At 48.2% G+C, this 18,097-nt stretch overlaps 1 protein-coding gene across 1 annotated transcript in view; it reads left to right on the top strand.

The window, feature by feature from the left end:
- The first annotated feature begins 16,559 nt into the window (after positions 1 to 16,559).
- The window catches only part of LOC137615251 (quinone oxidoreductase-like protein 2 homolog), a 146,767-nt gene continuing 145,229 nt past the window's right edge, over positions 16,560 to 18,097 (top strand). Inside the window, exons 1-2 of the mRNA XM_068344972.1 lie at positions 16,560 to 16,618; positions 16,799 to 17,002. Coding sequence (XP_068201073.1) covers positions 16,799 to 17,002 — 204 coding nt within the window. The 5' untranslated portion in view covers positions 16,560 to 16,618. The remainder of the gene's footprint in view (positions 16,619 to 16,798; positions 17,003 to 18,097) is intronic.

Raw genomic sequence — 18,097 nt, 5'->3', positions numbered from 1 at the left:
TGCGATGAACAGTGAATTGATTGGGACTATCAATTTGGGTGAAAAGGTGTTGCCACCTTCCAGTGCAATATCTTTTATGTGGGTGTCACCCTGATGACATTAGGACTGTTCAAAATTTCAGGTGCTGAATTATACATATGACACTTGTGCCATGTGTACATTGTACACAGTGTTGATAGTATTCAACATTTATATTATATTGATAAAATTTTCAATTATATTGATAAAATTTTCAATTTTATAAGTGGCATTAATCCTTTTCTTCCCTTTCAGGTAGAAAAACATTGACTGTACATGTTGTATGTATAATTCTCTTTTACATTTTACACTTGTTATCCCATTTAATCATTTAGCCTAAATAAATGAATAAAAAGAGTGTAATTGCGTCTTATTTCTCCCCGCAAATAGCACAATAAAATGTAGCCAGCGTTCTTTTACTTATTTCCCTAAGTAAAAACATATTGTACTAATAGGAACAAATAGATCTAGTTGATACTTATATTTGTTCCTACATATATACAAACCTTGAGACTTTTTTACTGTCTAGCATGACACTTCCCTGCAGGGGGGCAGGAAGCCCTAACATTGTTCCATGATTAGTGGTAATAACGTATAACGGTAGCCTCATATTTTTAAACATTTAATTGTTCCATAACTGACATACAAACCACGCTATTTAATATGGGTTATTACTTTCGTCATAGCTGAAATGACGAGCCATTAGAATTTTAACAAGGGTTTACTACCCTACCGCTAGTTAGTGAGGGGTAGGGAGGGTAGCTTGCCACCTCCCCCTTCACACACCTGTGCTTGAGCTCACTTTGCTCTCGGCTCGGGTGGTAGTCGGACGTGTCCGCTTTCACCCCCGCCTTCTTGACAGCCATTTAATGCTTTTTGCTTTTCCTTTTACAGGTGTGCGGGAAGTTGACCTCTGCTATGCGAAAGTGTCCTGGATTACCCGACCGCCCTTGTGGCACGTTTATGTCGGTGGTCGATACGGACCCTCACACCCTTTGTCTTTATTGTAGGGGCCAGCGGTGTGATAGAAATAAAGTGTGTGATGAGTGTAGGGAGTGGTCTACCTCCCAGTGGGAGAGGTTTTCTCGGCGCCGGGAGAAGAAGTCCAGGCGGGATATTTCTCCTTCGAAAGTTTCTTTGAAAGGAGAAAATCCCAAGGGCTCTTCTTCTGTGGCCCAAACCTCCTCCGAAGCTCCCACTCGATCGGTTTCTTCCGAGAAACTGTCGAGTGGTAGCGTAGGCCATAGTTCTGTTGCCCGATCCAGGGGTCTGGGAGAGGGAGTTGCCTCCTATAGCTAGGCAGCTCCTCCTCCTCCCCTGGGGGAGGATTTAAGTATTCATGTATCTAATGATGATGTGTTTCAGCTTTGGGCTTCCTTTGGGCTTGAGGGTTCGCCCTCCAGGGAAGCCTTGTTTGACATGATTCGGTTGGGGGCCGCCGTCAAACAACTGCCGACTTTGGCCGAGGTTGATCCTCTGTCTATCGTCAAGGTTGTCGTGGCAGAGGCTTCCGATGCCTTATCTCAAACCTCTGCTCGTGATGATCCTGCTGTAGATGAAGGCTTAGTTCCTCCCTCTGCACATCCTTCGAGGGAGGAACTAAGTCCAACGGTCTCTCCTGCCGGTGATTCTCCGCCTCGGGGGAGTTCACTCACAGAGACTCCTCATCGGAGGACTGCTGATGGTCAGCCCGCTGACCCCACGGCCCCCAGAGGACGCATAAGGCGTAAAGCCCGCCTTCCTTCATCTCACAAGGGTGTTAGGAGGCGCCTCTTCGGTTCATCGTCTCCGCAGTCCGCCACAGAGGAACCTCGCCATCGTTCTCCGACTCTCCTAGCTACAACCCTGGACCTCCCTGCAGATCGTTCACGATCTCCTTCGGTGGAAGGTCGTCCTTACAAAGGACACGCCGACCTTCCACCCGTCAGACCTGCTGACCTGCCGTCGCCGTTCCTGGCTGCTGACGCGCTGTGGGCGCCAACGCATCCTGTTATTAAACAAGCAACGGTCCCTTCGGGGCATCAAGGGCGTATGGGCAAGATAGTGCATACGTCCCTTACGCGCCAGCGCTCACCTGCGCGCAAGCGCTCATTGGCAGAAGACGTTCCTGTTAAAGTCACCTGCGCGTCAGCGCTCACCTACACGCCAATGCTCTCCAGATCGCCAGCGCGCTACTACACACCCTCAACCTGCTGCGCTCCATGCGCGCCTTCGTTCTCCTGCGCGCCAGCGCTCGCCCACACTCTGCGCGCCAACGATCTCTTGCGCGCCAACGATCTCCTGCGCGCCAACGATCTCCTGCGCGCCCACGATCTTCTGATCTAGGCGCAGTGGGGAAGCTAACTTCTTCCCCTGCTCGCCAGCGCTCACCAACGCGCCAGCGATCCCCTGCGCGCCTTCGCGCGCAGTCTCTGACGCGCGCCCACGAGGTTGCGCACGCGCACCCTGCGCGGCCACGCCCATCGTCACAGCCTGATGTGCGCTCTCATGCACGCCCGCGCGCAAGAGATGTGTCTCCTGCGTGTGCGGGCCCAACGGTATCGCCCGCACGGGCTCTTCGGCCGGACTCTGCGCGCGAGCGCTTATCCATCCTTCAGCGCACCCTCTGCCTTCTCCAGCTCGCGCCCCCGTGCGCCATCGCTCGCCTGAGCGCCCTCGCCATCGCCCTCGCTCGCGCGCCGACAGTCTCCCACGTGCGACCCAGGGCATTTCCTATTGCGCGAGCGCCAGCACGCTCCCCAGTGCAATCCTCAACCCCCCACGAGCGAGGCTGCAGGACAACGCGCGACCAGGTCATCATATCGCGTCCCCCCCCCCCCCCCCCCGCAAGCGCAGAACACCGCGCTTGTCGGCAGGGGGGAAGATTCCGGAAAGGTCCGGGTACTTTTCTTCTCATTCATCTTTTCAGGCGAACCCCCCTTTGGTAACTCCTCCTAGGGTTCGGTCGATCCCCTTCCCTCCAGAGGGAGTTTCTGACAGCGCAGCCGTCAGTCAGCAGCCTTGGTTTGGGTCCCTGGTCAGAGCGGTCATGCAGGCTTTTAAGCCTGTTCTCTCTGAGCTGGGCCACAAATCATTGGCAGCTTCTACTCCCCTGAAGAGGAAGAGAGGAGTGTCGAACGTGGTAACTTCTCCGAGGGCGAAGCTGACTCCTCGTAAGTCCTTGAGGAAGGCCTCCTCACCCCCCCAGACTTTCACTCCCTCCCCTTCGGACGAAGATTTCCCGTCCTCGGGAGTCACGTGAGGTGAGGCGTTCCCCCATCGCACCAATAAGGGAAACCCCACCTCGCGCTTGAAAGTCTTCTCGGGTAGGGGTGGAGAAGAGCCTCCCACCATCGTTGTTGGAGTCCTGCATCCCTCCCTGGAGGGAGTCGAAGGACTCCAAGACTGTGCTGAAGTCATCTTCAAGGCTTAGACCGGAGCCAGCCAAGCACTGGGAAAACGTCCACGAGTCCCCCCAAGAAGAGCCTTTGGGGACAGGAGACTTTGCTGCTAGCCCTTCACGAGGAGAGCTGCAGGAGTCAGAGCATGCGTTCTGGCAGTTTCTGACCCTTATGAGGAATCTCAATGGGTTTGCGGATCCAGAGATTCCCCCTCTTGAGGGCAAAGACACGGTCTTGGACCGAGTCTTTGAGACTCGAAAACCCTCGAAGACCAGTGCGGCTTTGCCCTGGTCTCATGGGGTTAAGAGTGCCAGAGACAAGGTTGAAGCCCAGCTCTCCGAGCTTGCCTCCTCCAGCCGATCCAGCGCCGGCAACAAACTCTTCCCACCTCCTCGTGTCCAACAGAGGAGGTACTTTGACATCGTTGAGGAGACTTGTTTAGCTCTTCCCCTACACCACTCTTTGGAAGAGCTTACCAGGGGAGTCCCTCTAGAGAGAGACTCCAACCGGTAGGTCTCGTTCTCGGCGACGGAGATCCTTAGCCAGGAGAAGGTAGAGAAGTGTGCCATGCAGGCAACTTCGTGGCTGGACATCTGGCTAGGGTCCCTAGGCATCCTGTTACGTTCAGAGGACTTGTCCAAAGAAAGTACCAGGAAGGACATGGAGACCTTTTTACTCTCGGGCACTCGCACGATCGAGTTTCTAGCCAACCAAGTCTTGAACTTGTGGGCTAATACCATCTTGAAACGTCGAGATGCGGTGTCTGAGAGATTCCATCAAAAGGTCCCCAATACCGAGATCAGCAGGCTCAGACATTCTTCCGTTATGGGGAAGAACTTGTTCTAGCCTATGGACGTGGAGCAGGCAGCTGAGAGGTGGAGGAAGTCCAACCAGGACTCTCTCCTACATAGGGCTCTAACATCGAAGCCCTATAAACCTCTAGCACCCCAGCAATCACGTCCTACCAAGACCACGAAACCGTCAGCTGCAGTGAAGACGACGGTTTATAAACCCTTTCCTGTCAAGGACAAGAAAGGCAAAAAGTCCTCCAGGGGAGGAAAGAACTCTAGAGGGAGCGGCCGAGGCCGCAAACGCTAGGATTGGCAGTCCCCCTGCATGTCCACCAGTGGGGGGATGCCTACAAAGTTGCGCGAACAGGTGGCAGCAACTTGGGGCTGATTCCTGGACGATTTCCGTAATCAGTCAGGGATATCGCGTCCCTTTCACAACATCTCTACCTCCCCTGATAGCGAATCCAGTGTCGTTGAGCTCTCTTGCCATGGGATCGGCAAGGGGGCAAGCCCTTCGTGCAGAAGTCCAGACCATGTTGAAGAAGGGCGCTCTCCAAGAGGTCGTTGACGGGTCCCCAGGCTTCTTCAGTCGACTCTTTCTTGTAAAAAAGGTGTCTGGAGGCTGGAGACCAGTCATTGACCTCTCAGCTCTGAACAGGTTTGTCAAACAAACTCCATTCAGCATGGAGACCGCAGACACGGTCAGACTTGCAGTGAGACCGCAAGACTTCATGTGTACACTGGACCTGAAGGACGCGTACTTCCAGATCCCAGTCCATCCGTCTTCAAGGAAGTGCTTAAGATTCAGCGTAGACAGCAAGGTGTACCAGTTCAAGGTGCTGTGTTTCGGTCTCTCCACAGCACCACAGGCTTTCACCAGAGTGTTCACCCTAATATCATCGTGGGCACACAGGATCGGCATCCGTCTCCTCCGTTATCTGGACGACTGGCTGATCCTAGCAGACTCGGAGTCAGCCCTTCTTCGACACCGAGACAAACTTCTGGGACTTTACCAAGATCTGGGGTTCATGGTAAATCTCGAGAAGTCCTCTCTGCTTCCCACTCAAAGACTGGTATATCTAGGCTTGATCATAGACACCAATCTCCACAAAGCCTTCCCATCAGACGACAGGATAGCAAGGCTGAGGAGGGTCGCAAGCCCTTTCCTCAGACGAGAAGAACTTCCAGCCCAATCGTGGTTAAGCCTCGGTCACCTCTCATCCTTGGCTCGTCTAATTCCCAACGGTTGCCTCAGGATGAGATCCCTCCAATGGCGAATCAAGTGTCGGTGGAATCAGGGTTACGATTCCCCGAACGTCATGATCTCTATTGGTCCTGCGGAACAGACGGACCTTCAGTGGTGGGTGACAGACAAGATCCTATGGAGAGGAGTGGATCTTCTCGTCCTCCCCCCGGATTTGATGCTGTTTTCGGACACCTCAAAGTAAGGGTGGGGGGCCCACGTTCTGCAACACAGGACCTCAGGCCTGTGTCCAGAATCAGAAAAGTGCCTCCCTATAAATCTGCTAGAAATGAAGGCTGTATTCCTGGCCCTTCAACAGTTCCAACAATACCTGGCGGGTCACTCTGTGGTGGTGATGAACGACAACACCACAGTAGTGGCTTATATCAACAAGCAAGGAGGTACCTTTTCAAAGCAGCTATCCCATCTCGCAGTAGAGATACTGAGATGGACCGAAGCCCACTCGATTCCACTTTCAGCACGCTTCATTCCAGGCAAGAGGAATGTGCTCGCCGACAGTCTGAACATAGCGTCTCAGATAGTGAGTACCGAGTGGTTTTTGGATCATCTAGTAGCCTACAAAGTCCTGACTTTGTGGGGTTCCTCGACTGTGGATCTGTTCGCTACAGCGCTGAACTTCAAGCTTCCGCTGTACTGCTCCCCAGTCCCGGATCCCAAGGCGCTCTGGCAAGATGCCTTCCAACAATGGTGGGACAACATCGACGTATACGCCTTTCCCCTGTTCTGTCTGATGAGGAGGGTACTCAACAAGACCAGAATATCGGTCAATCTTTTGATAACCCTTATAGCTCCGCTATGGCATCATGCGGAATGGTTTCCGGACCTTCTGCAACTCCTAACAGAACTTCCGAGAGAACTCCCTCCATGACACGAGCTACTCAAACAACCACACGCCAACATCTTCCACAAAGCCATAGCTTCGCTACGACTTCACGCGTGGAGACTATCCAGCATCTCCCTGCTGAGAGAGGATTTTCGCAGCAAGTTGCGGTCAGGATGTCTGGACACCTGTGAAGGTCATCCGCATCTGTCTACCAGGCAAAGTGGGGAGTCTTCTGTGGTTGATGTCGTGGAAGGGGTATCTCTCCACTCGATGCCACTATTCCAGCAATAGCAGAGTTCTTCGTGTATTTGCGAGAAGAAATGCGCCTTTCAGTCTCGACTGTGAAAGGCTATTGTTCAGCCTTAAGTCTAGCCTTCAGGCTCAAAGGAGTGGACATTTCTTCCTCGCTGGAACTTTCCCTACTCATACGAAGTTATGAACTTACCTGCCCCGAGTCGGAAGTGAGACCTCCTCCATGAAACGTGGTTCGAGTTCTCAGGTCTCTTAAGATACCTCCCTACGAACCATTACGCCAGCCTTCAGATCTCCACCTAACTTGGAAGACGGTGTTCCTACTAGCTTTGGCCTCGGCCAAGCGAGTCAGTGAACTTCATGGTCTCTCTTATGACATCGCCCATTCAAGGGGATGGGGGGAGGTAACGTTCAAATTCGTCCCTGAGTTTATTGCTAAGATTCAGAATCTGGGAGTGTCGGACCCTCGGTTCGACTCCTTCCAGATTTCGAGTCTTCGTTCTGTAACAGACTACCCAGACCATCTCCTACTGTGTCCAGTAAGGAGTCTGAGGCTATATCTCAAAAGAACGGCTGCAGTACGTCCCCAGGTGCAGGCATTGTTTGTGAGCACTGGGAGGACTAAGAGGAAGGTTGCCAAGAATGCCATCTCGGCATGGATTCATAGGGTGATCCATCTGTCCCTGAATCCATACCCTCCTCCGTCACGTCGCCCTAGAGCACGATGTCAGGGGCGTAGCTACGTCCCTGGCCTTCAAGAAAAACTTTTCAATGACGCAGGTGCTCCAAGCTGGGGTGTGGAAGCGTCAGACGACCTTCACAGCCCACTAACTGCAAGACGTGACCCACAGGAGGCTTGATACGTTTTCTATCGGCCCCTGTGGTGGCTGCACAACAGCTGGTTTAAAACCTCAGGCTCCTTAATGGACTAGTAGCAGAAGGTTGAGGGCATTGTTACCCGGTCTTAGTCTGCATGAATGAAAAGGTATGTCTGGCCCTTATTCTTTTCTTCATCCTCCCCTCTCTTGGGGAAAGCAGCATCCTGGGTTCTCTGCACAGCTGACCTCGAACCAAATTATACAAACCTTAGCTATTTAATCAAACTTGCCCGCCAGCCCTATCCCCCTTGAAGTCCTACCTCTAAGCAAAGTGAGCTCAAACACAGGTGTTTGTAAGGGGGGTGGGAAAGCAAGCTACCCTCCCTACCCCCCGCTAACTAGCGGTGGGGTAGTAAACCCTCGTTAAAATTCTAATTGCTCGTCATTTCAGCTATGCCGAAAGTAATAACCCATATTAAATAGCTAAGGTTTGTATAGTTTGGAAAAATACAAATTACCCACGAATCTGTCATCTTAGTCGGTGGATATATATATAGCTAACGTCTCTGACGTCCGGCAGAAATTCAAAACTCGCGAGCGATCGTAGGTTGGGTTGCTAGGTGTACACTAGCGCCACCACTCTCCAGGATACTGTAACCATTCCTCAAATCCTCAGTTCTTCTCTGCCGCTGTGGCGTAAACATTGATTTTCTTGCTCGCGCTGACCTCAAGTTTCTATAGCTTTGGTGAAGTACTTGTTTTAGTTTATGGCTTTCGCTTGGTTGGTTTTTCTTTCGACTGATCTTGAACTCTTTTTTTTTATTTGACTGTATTTGACCCTTGCTTTGTATTTGATCTCTCTCTGGATATTCCAAAATGGCTGACCCTTCACCTTTGTATAGAAAATGTACTAATGGCTGTAACAGGCACCTTCCAATGGCTTCCATCGACCCCCACTCTATTTATAATAATTGTAGAGGTAAGATTTGTTAGTTTGGGGATCGATGTGATGAATGTGTAATTTTGTCAGATACCGAGTGGCTTGAGTATGAAAAGTACTCTCGTAAGTTAAAGAGAGATAGGGTCAGAAGAAGCTCTTCTCATTCTCGAAAATTTTCTCTCCCCATGTCCCTGAACCTTTTCCTCTCCCTGTAGTGGTAGTTTCTGAACCCCCTACTACCACTAATAAGCCTTCACTGATGGATATGATGAAGGCGATTCATGCTCTTGGTGCCAAGGTCGAATCGCTGGCTACGGATAGGAACCAACTCATTTCCGATGTAAAATTGTTAAAAAGTGCAAGTGTTAGTGCGAAAAGTGCAAAAAATGTGTTCAGCGTTGCGGAGGGTTCGTTTGTTCGTACTTGCCGTTCACCCAGTCCGAGACCTCTTTCAAGCTCCCCAACCCCTGGGAGAAGGAATGTCAAAAGACGAAAGGGAACGATAGGTGTTAAACCACGAACAGACGTTCCCTCAAGAGTTGCAGATGTTGCTCCTCACGATCGTCCTTATTATGGGAGAGGTGAGACTAAGTTCTCCTTGTCCTCCGAAGACGTTAATGTTAGTAGGAAATCCTGGCGTCAGGTTTCCCGACCTCTTAAGAGGAAATTGGTTCCTTCAGAACAAAGTCAACGTCCTGGCTGCAGTCATTGGAGCAGTCCAGAACGTATACCTTCATCGGAGGAAGGTTCGCCCGCCAAACGTTCCTTTATAACGTCAGGTTTTGTTGCTCCAGAGGTTTCTACGCAGAGTCACGGTTCCGTTGTTTTGTCTGGACGTTCCAGACGTGACATGAGTGCTGCTGCTCCCGTTATCATCGTTGACGTTTCGGAACGGACGTTGCCGACATAACGTTCTGATCTTTGTGTTCGGGATTCTAATTTTAGCATGTTGCAGGACATGCAGTCGAAGCTGTCCACCTTAATGCAGTCCTACTGTCCAGCTCCTGATCGACAGGAACCCTCGCTTGCGGAGCAGCACGGTTCTGATAAGCGTGAAGTTTCACGTCACGCTGACGTGACCCCTAGTGTTAGCCATGCTGTCAAACGTGACGCCGATTGCCAGTTTCGATGTGACGTCGAGCGTCAGTCAATGCAGTTCCGACGTGACGTCGAGCGTCAGTCAATGCAGTTCCGACGTGACGTCGAGCGTCAGTCAATGCAGTTCCGACGTGACGTCGAGCGTCAGTCAATGCAGTTCCGACGTGACGTCGAGCGTCAGTCAATGCAGTTCCAACGTGACGTCGACCCTCATGCTCTGCCTGTTACTCATCGGCAGGTTGATGTAGGCTGTCAAGCTTTGCCTTTTCGACTTCCTGTGGATTCGCCATCTCGTAAGAATATTGTTCTTTCGGATGAAGTTTACTCTGAGGAGGAAGCAGATGACCCTCTTTCCACTAATGTACCGTTGGGTATCTTGTCTGAAGAAGAGGAACCTAGAGTTGCCCAACACTCTCTGGATTTTAAGAAGATAATGACTGTTTTTAAAGAAGTTTTTCCGTCGCATTTTGTTCCTGCTGCCCCACACTCGCCTCCTTCAGAATTCATTTTAGGGTTGGCTGCTACAGCCCCCTCTTTTACTAAATTGGTGCTCTCTCGGTCGTCTAAGAGGGCTTTGCGTCTGCTAGGAGATTGGTTGGAGACCAAAAGAAGTCTTGGAAAGTCTTCCTTTGCCTTCCCTCCATCTAAACTTGCTTCTCGTTTGAGCGTCTGGTATGACACAGGAGAAGTTCTCGGCTTGGGAGTACCTGCCTCTGCCCAGGGGGACTTCTCAAGCCTGGTAGACTCTCCTCGTCGTCTAGCCATGAGACGCTCAAAGCTGTTGTGGACTACCTCGGAACTTGACCATCTACTTAAGGGAGTCTTCCGTGCATTTGAAGTCTGCAACTTTTTGGATTGGTCATTGGGAGCCTTGAGCAAGAAGGTGTCACCTTTTAATAATGATTCTGTTGTTCAGATTATGTCCTGTATGGACAAAGCAGTAAGGGATGGATCCAACGAGCTTGTTGCCATTTTTACTGCAGGTGTACTTAAGAAGGGGGAGTCATTGTGCTCGTTCTTAGCCACGGGAGTTACTCCTTATCAGAAGTCGGAACTTCTTTTTGCACCTCTCTCTCGTTCACTGTTTCCCCAAGATCTTGTCAAGGATATAGCGTCACCTCTTGCCTTAAAGGATACCCATGATTTAGTTACTAAAACGGCTCGCAAGGTTTTGCCGTCGTCTTTTTCTAGTAACAAACCGAAGTTGGATACCCCTGCTTCTAGGTTTATTCCTCCCTTTCGTGGCAGAGCCTCCAACAGAGGCAACTCTTGTTCTGATGGAAGACAAAGTAAGAGAAAGGGAGCCAGATCCAGTCGTGGCAGAGTCTGACTGCCCACAGCTTCAGACAGCAGTAGAGGCCAGATTGAAGAACTTTTGGCAGGCGTGGGAGAGAAGAGGAGCGGACCAATGGTCTTTCCTTTTGTTGAAGGAGGGGCACAAAATTCCTTTTGTAAAGAAACCTCCTCTTGTTCAAAATCCAATAGATCTCTCTCCCAGATACTGAGAGGAAGCAAGAAGACAAGCCTTACACCTTCAGGTGTCTCTTTTGTTAGAGAAGGGAGCGGTGGTGAAGGTTTTGAACCATCAATCTCCAGGCTTTTACAACCGCCTCTTCTTGGTTCCAAACACAGGAGGTTGGAGACCAGTGCTGGATGTGAGTGCGCTCAATGTGTTCATCCTGAAAACAAAGTTAACTATGGAAACTTCCAATTCCGTTCTAGCAGCAGTAAGGGAAGGCGACTGGATGGTCTCCTCGATCTCCAGGACGCATACTTCCATATCCCGATCCATCCGACCTTCCAACGTTATCTAAGGTTCATGTATGGGAAGTAAGTGTACCAGTTTCGAGCTCTGTGCTTCGGCCTCAGCACTGCTCCTCTTATATTTACAAAGCTCATGCGGAATGTAGAGAGCTTCCTGCACTCAACAGGTGTCAGAGCCTCCCTATACCTAGACGACTGGTTACTCAGGGCGTCATCCTTCAACCGCTGTCTGAAGGATCTCAGATGGACTTTGGACCTAGCCAACGAGTTGGGTCTCCTAGTAAACAAGGAGTAGTCGCAACTGACTCCATCTCAAACTATTCTCTATTTGGGGATGGAGATACAGAGTCTAGTTTTTCGGGCTTTTCCATCGCCCACAAGACTAGAGCAAGCTCTCTTAAAGATTCGTTTTTATTAGAAGAAGAGCAGTTGTTCTGTAAGATTGTGGATGAGCCTGTTGGGAACTCTCTCGTCGCTGGAGCAGTTTGTCTCCCTGGGAAGACTCAATCTATGCCCTCTCCAGTTTCACCTCAACCAGCGTTGGGACAAGGACAAGGGCTTGGAAGCAGTTTCCATTCCACTCACAGAAACGGACAAGACTTGCCTGAAATGGTGGGACGTCAACCTCAGACTTCAGGAAGGCCTCTCTCTTGCACACAAGAGCCCAGACTGTGTTGTGCTCAGACACTTCGGACTTGGGGTGGGGAGCAACACTAGGCAAACTAGAGTGCTCGGGCCTTTGGTCCAAAGACCAGGTAAAGCTTCATATTAACCAAAACGAGCTTCTTGCAGTTCTTTTGGCCTTGCAGAGTTTTGAAGGACTGATTCGGAACAAGGTGGTGCAGGTAAACGCGGACAACAGCACAGCATTAGCCTACATCTCCAAACAAGGCGGGACCCACTCGCAGTCTCTTTACTTACCCGCAAGGGATCTCTTAGTTTGGTCAAAGGAAAGAAACATCTCCCTTCCTACAAGATTCATTCAGGGAGAAAGGAATGTGATGGCAGACTGCCTCAGCAGAAGAGGAGAAGTCATCTCCACAGAATGGACGCTTCATCAGGAGGTGTGCGAGAAACTATGGCGGATATGGGGTCGTCCGGCCATTGACCTGTTCGCGACCTTGATAACGAAGAGACTTCCAACTTACTGCTCTCCAGTTCCAGATCCAGAGGCAGTCCACATCGATGCGTTCTTACTGGACTGGTCTCACCTGGAAATTTGTGCGTTTCCTCCCTTCAAAATCCTTCACAAAGTTCTGCAGAAGTTCGCCTCTCACGAAGGGACCAGGTTGACATTGGTTGCTCCCCTCTGGCCTTCAAGGGAATGGTTCACCGAGGTACATCTATGGCTGGTGGACATCCCAAGAACTCTGCCAATGCGGTTGGACCTTCTCCAGCAACCTCACATGAAAAGATTCCATCAAAGCCTCCACGCGCTTCGTCTAATTGCCTTCAGACTATCGAGAGACTCTAGAGCTCGAGGGTTTTCGAAGGAGGCAGCTAGTGCTATTGCCAGAGCAAGGAGATCCTCTACCATCAGGATCTACCAATCCAAATGGGAGGTATTTCGAGATTGTTGCAAGGTTACCTCTGTTTCCTCGTCCGATACTTCTATAGTGCAAATCGCTGACTTCCTGCTACACCTTAGGAATAAACGTAACTTTTCTGCCTCTACTATTAAAGGTTACAGGAGCATGTTAGCTGCAGTGTTCAGACACAGGAACATGGACCTATCGAACAATAAAGACCTTCAAGATCTTCTCAAGTCTTTCGAGACTTCCAAGGAGCATCGGATAGTGACTCCAGCTTGGAACTTGGATGTTGTCTTTAAATTTCTTATGTCTGAGAAATTTGAACCTCTGCACTCAGCCTCTCTCAAAGACCTTACTCTAAAGACACTTTTTTAGTGAGTCTTGCTACTGCAAAGAGAGTTAGTGAGGTTCATGCCTTCAGCAAGAATGTCGGCTTCTGTTCTAATAAGGCAGTATGCTCCTTGCAGCTTGGTTTCCTGGCCAAGAATGAGCGACCTTCTCATCCATGGCCAAAATCTTTTGAGATTCCCAACCTGTCGGATGTGGTTGGTAACGAAATAGAAAGAGTCCTGTGTCCTGTAAGAGCACTTAAATTTTATCTTGACAGAACCAAAAATTTACGAGGTGAATCAGAGGCTCTCTGGTGTTCGGTCAAGAAGCCCTCCTTACCGATGTCAAAGAACGCCTTATCATATTTTGTCAGATTTCTAATTAGAGAGGCTCACACTCACTGCGGTAAGACTGACCTTCGATTATTGAAAGTAAAGACTCATGAAGTCAGAGCAGTGGCAACGTCAGTGGCTTTCAAGCAAAATCGATCCCTACGAAGCATTATGGACGCAACCTATTGGAGAAGTAAATATGTGTTCGCTTCACATTATTTAAAGAATATCCAGACTTTATGAGGACTGCTACATGTTGGGACCATTCGTAGCAGCGAGTGCAGTAGTGGGTGAAGGTTCTACCACTACATTCCCTTAATCCTAATACCTTTTTTCTTCTCTTGAAACTATTGTCTTTTTGGTTGTATGTGGAGACTGGGACAGTCTTCCGCAATCTTTTGATTTTAGCGGGTGGTCAAACTTGTTTCTTGAGAGCGCCCAGATCAAGGGTATTGGTTGAGGTCCTGTCATAGGGGTGGCTACCCCAGATATGACAGCTCCTAGAGGTCTTTCAGCCCCCTGAGTGGATCGCTGGGCTTCATAAGGGTAGTGGACTAATGAGGCAGAGTATCATCAAAGTCAGCTTCCTTATCAGGTACTAACCCTTAAGTTTGTTTTTTATCAAAACTCTTGAGTTATATTCCTATGATGTTTACTGCTGGTCTCTTACCCTCCACCAAGGGTGTCAATCAGCTATATTTATATCCACCGGCTAAGTTAAATGTTTAAAAATGATATTTTCATATTAAAATAAATTTTTGAACATACTTACCCGGTGGATATATATAATTTAACTCCCTCCCTTCCACCCCTCTAGAGACCCTACGGGCAGAGAAGATCTGAGGATTTGAGGAATGGTTACAGTATCCTGGCGAGTGGTGGCGCTAGTGTACATCTAGCAACCCAACCTACGATCGCCCGCGAGTTTTGAATTTCTGCCGGATGTCAGAGGTGTTAGCTATATATATATATATCCACCGGGTAAGTACATACATACATATACCATGGCACTTCCCCCAATTTTGGGGGGTAGCCGACATCAACAAAGAAACAAAAACAAAAAGGGGACCTCTACTCTCTACGTTCCTCCCAGCCTAATAAGGGACTCAACCGAGTTCAGCTGGTACTGCTAGGGTGTCACAGCCCACCCTCCCACATTATCCACCACAGATGAAGCTTCATAATGCTGAATCCCCTACTGCTGCTACCTCTGCGGTCATCTAAGGCATCGGAGGCAGCAGCAGGTACCGGAACTGCGTCACAATCGCTCGCCATTCATTCCTATTTCTAGCACGCTCTCTTGCCTCGCTCACATCTATCCGCCTATCACCCAGAGCTTCCTTCACTCCATCCATCCACCCCAACCTTGGCCTTCCTCTAGTACTTCTCCCATCAACTCTTGCATTCATCACCTTCTTTAGCAGACATCCATTTTCCATTCTCTCAACATGGCCAAACCACCTCAACACATTCATATCCACTCTAGCTGCTAACTCATTTCTTACACCCGTTCTCACTCTCACCACTTCGTTCCTAACCCTATCTACTCGAGATACACCAGCCATACTCCTTAGACACTTCATCTCAAACACATTCAATTTCTGTCTCTCCATCACTTTCATTCCCCACAACTCCGATCCATACATCACAGTTGGTACAATCACTTTCTCATATAGAACTCTCTTTACATTCATGCCCAACCCTCTATTTTTTACTACTCCCTTAACTGCCCCCGACACCTAGCAACCTTCATTCACTCTCTGACTTACATCTGCTTCCACTCCACCATTTGCTGCAACAACAGACCCCAAGTACTTAAACTGATCCACCTCCTCAAGTAACTCTCCATTCAACATGACATTCAACCTTGCACCACCTTCCCTTCTCGTACATCTCATAACCTTACTCTTACCCACATTAACTCTCAACTTCCTTCTCTCACACACTCTTCCAAATTCTGTCACTAATCGTCCAAGCTTCTCTTCTGTGTCTGCAACCAGTACAGTATCATCCGCAAACAAGTATGTTCAAAAATTTATTTTAATATGAAAATATCATTTCTCAATGGTCTGGATGACCATATAAAATTGTCCCAAGGTTGTGGCACTTATACAAATCCACAGATACAGTACTTTCAAATAATTCTCTGGTAAACTTCCATTAGGACGACTTGGCTTGAGCCCAATAAACGGATTTTGAAGCGAAGCGAAAAATTTATTTTCGGGTGAGATGGCCATGTCGTCCTGATGGACCCGCCCTCCTTTTCTAAGAAAAGGCTTAGGCAAGATCCCTCCCGAAACTACTACTGTATATCTGTAGCACCATGCTCAATGCTACAAGGAATGAGCGCCATCTTGGAGCCTTATAATAGTACGGGAGGAAGGGTATCCTTGATAACAGCTCTCCTTCAGTTTCGCCACTCATCCCCCTCGAAACGTAAACGTTATTCGGGGTGAAGATTGCCATGTGTTGTATCAAGAAATATGTCCCCTGATATTATGCGATATCCTTAAGAAAAATTTTAACGATACTTGCGCCAGGAGTTAGAATTCTGGAGACCTATGGTCAATTCTCTGGGAGTATCACTGTAGCCAAATGTCCCTTAGAAAGCTGCCTAAAGGAACCTTCCATCAGGACGACATGGCCATCTCACCCAAAACTAGATTTTTCGCTTCACTTCAAAATCTGGTATATATGTGTCTGTCTGTCTGTCTGTCTATCTATCTGTATCAACAAGGTGTAAAGAGCCCAAGCTTCATATCACTTACTAGGTAGGCTCCAAGTGTAGAATAGGAACTTCTTACCTTGGGAAAAGGTTTGCAATAGTATAGGAACAAATGGAAAATTTTAAGATTGATTTTGCATTTTTCCTAACTATAAAAATCTGAGCCCTTTACTTGAACTTTCCCACGATCTCCTACCCCCTGAAGTCCTGACCACAATCTAAGTGAGTGCTCAGTGAGCAAGCAGGGGGCTGGGGCTTCCCCACTTCTGGCTGGAAACTACTGGTCACCTATTTACACCTCGATATAAAAGTTTAACTGCTGAGTACTCCAGCTTCGCTGATATTTATCCAATGTAAAGTACTCGGGTTTGTATGATTAGAAAAAAAATTATTTTCAAAATTTTTCGTACAGTATTTAAATAATATATACAGTATATAGGGTTGGTATATGGGATGTAATCTACATAGTAATCATCGTACATATTGATTTTAATTGTAGATACAGTTTATCTGGGTGGAAAGAGCATCATACATCTGAGGAAGGACTGAAGGTGTGTTAAACTTAGTGAAATACTGTACAGTATGTAGTTTATTCAAGTGGAATAAAATCCGGGTTACTTTATTCTTATTGAAATTTTAGATTCAGCAAAGATGTTATATTGTAAAGTATGCTTTACACTTAGCAGCTTTGGCACTTTCACTGAAGTTACTTTCACAAATTGAAATTGCAGATGGCAGCGAGAACTTTCTCTCATTTGGTTCGAATTGGAACAAGATTGTTAGGAGCTCCAAGTCCAGCAGCACAAACTCTTTCAAGAACTTTTGCTGTTTCTTCTGTAAACAATGCATCCACTTACAAAGCAGCTGTGTTGAAAGAATTTGGAAGTAATTTGGAAATCACTGAAATGACTCGAAAGAAATTAGCAGCTAGTGAAGTAAGTATTGCAAGATTGTTTGATGTGGTACCAAATGTCTCACTCCTTTAAAGGGAAAATTAACATATAAACATTAATGATGGTACAGTAGTGATGATTAGAGTTATACCAAACAACTTTCAAGATTTTCTGTTTGTTTTAGCATTACCCTATCAATTTACATATACTGCATTCAGCAGATCCTTTTAGACACTATGTATTTCAGGGCCTCTGGTGGTGATTTACCTCTCTCCGTGTGTGTATGTGAAGCAATTAAAAACTCGCCATCTTTGCTCCCATTTGTTCCAACGAGACATACAAACTACCCGTATCATCCTTTAATAGGGAGTTATTCTTACACAAATATAAACCCTTGTCCTTTACATAGGAGAATGATAACAGCCAAACTGGAATACAGCAGTTAAAAATTATAATGAAGTGTCAAAAACCGGATGGCAATTATCTGTTAGTAGCTGGAAGGCAACCACCCTTGGGCTTGACACTGAATAACCACTTCGATATTAGCTTACAGTGAGAACAGATGTCCTCTCAGGCTGGATTTTTGGCAGGTTATAAACTTTAGCGTTTTGTTTTCCAGTATGTTAGCGAATTCAAGAGTGTTTGAAGATTCCTGCCGATACTGTATGCGTAAGTGTTTAGGATTCCACCTATGATCTGCGGTACCTTCATGAGCGCTAGGAAAGCAGATCCTCACCAGTTATGCCTGGCCTGTACAGGACACTCCTGTATCCAAGCTTCTCCCTGTGATGAGTGTTGCGAGTGGTCACCATCCCAGTGGGAAAAGTATGGCAAGAGGAGGAAGAAGTCTAAGAAGGATTCTTTGCCCTCGGTGTCATCTTTGAGGTTAAAGAAGGCCTGACTTCTTTCTTCGGCCCCCGGTACTCTGCCCTCCGACTCTTTTCCATTGGATTCCTCTGGGGGGCCAATTGAGGAAGAGTGGTGGCCCTTTCACTTTAGGCCAAGCCTTAGGTAAGGGGGTCCTTCCGTTTTCCCTAGTGAAACAGTTGGGCCTCCTCAGGGGCAGTCTTCTTCTATTTCTTTACAGTATGATGACGCCTTATGCTTGTAGTGGCCCTCCCTAGCACTTCAAGATTC

This window comes from Palaemon carinicauda, chromosome 21, assembly GCF_036898095.1.
Source record: "Palaemon carinicauda isolate YSFRI2023 chromosome 21, ASM3689809v2, whole genome shotgun sequence".
Classification (NCBI taxonomy): domain Eukaryota; kingdom Metazoa; phylum Arthropoda; class Malacostraca; order Decapoda; family Palaemonidae; genus Palaemon; species Palaemon carinicauda.
Note: the sequence above shows the minus strand (reverse complement) of the source record. Positions and strands in the feature narration are given on the sequence as shown.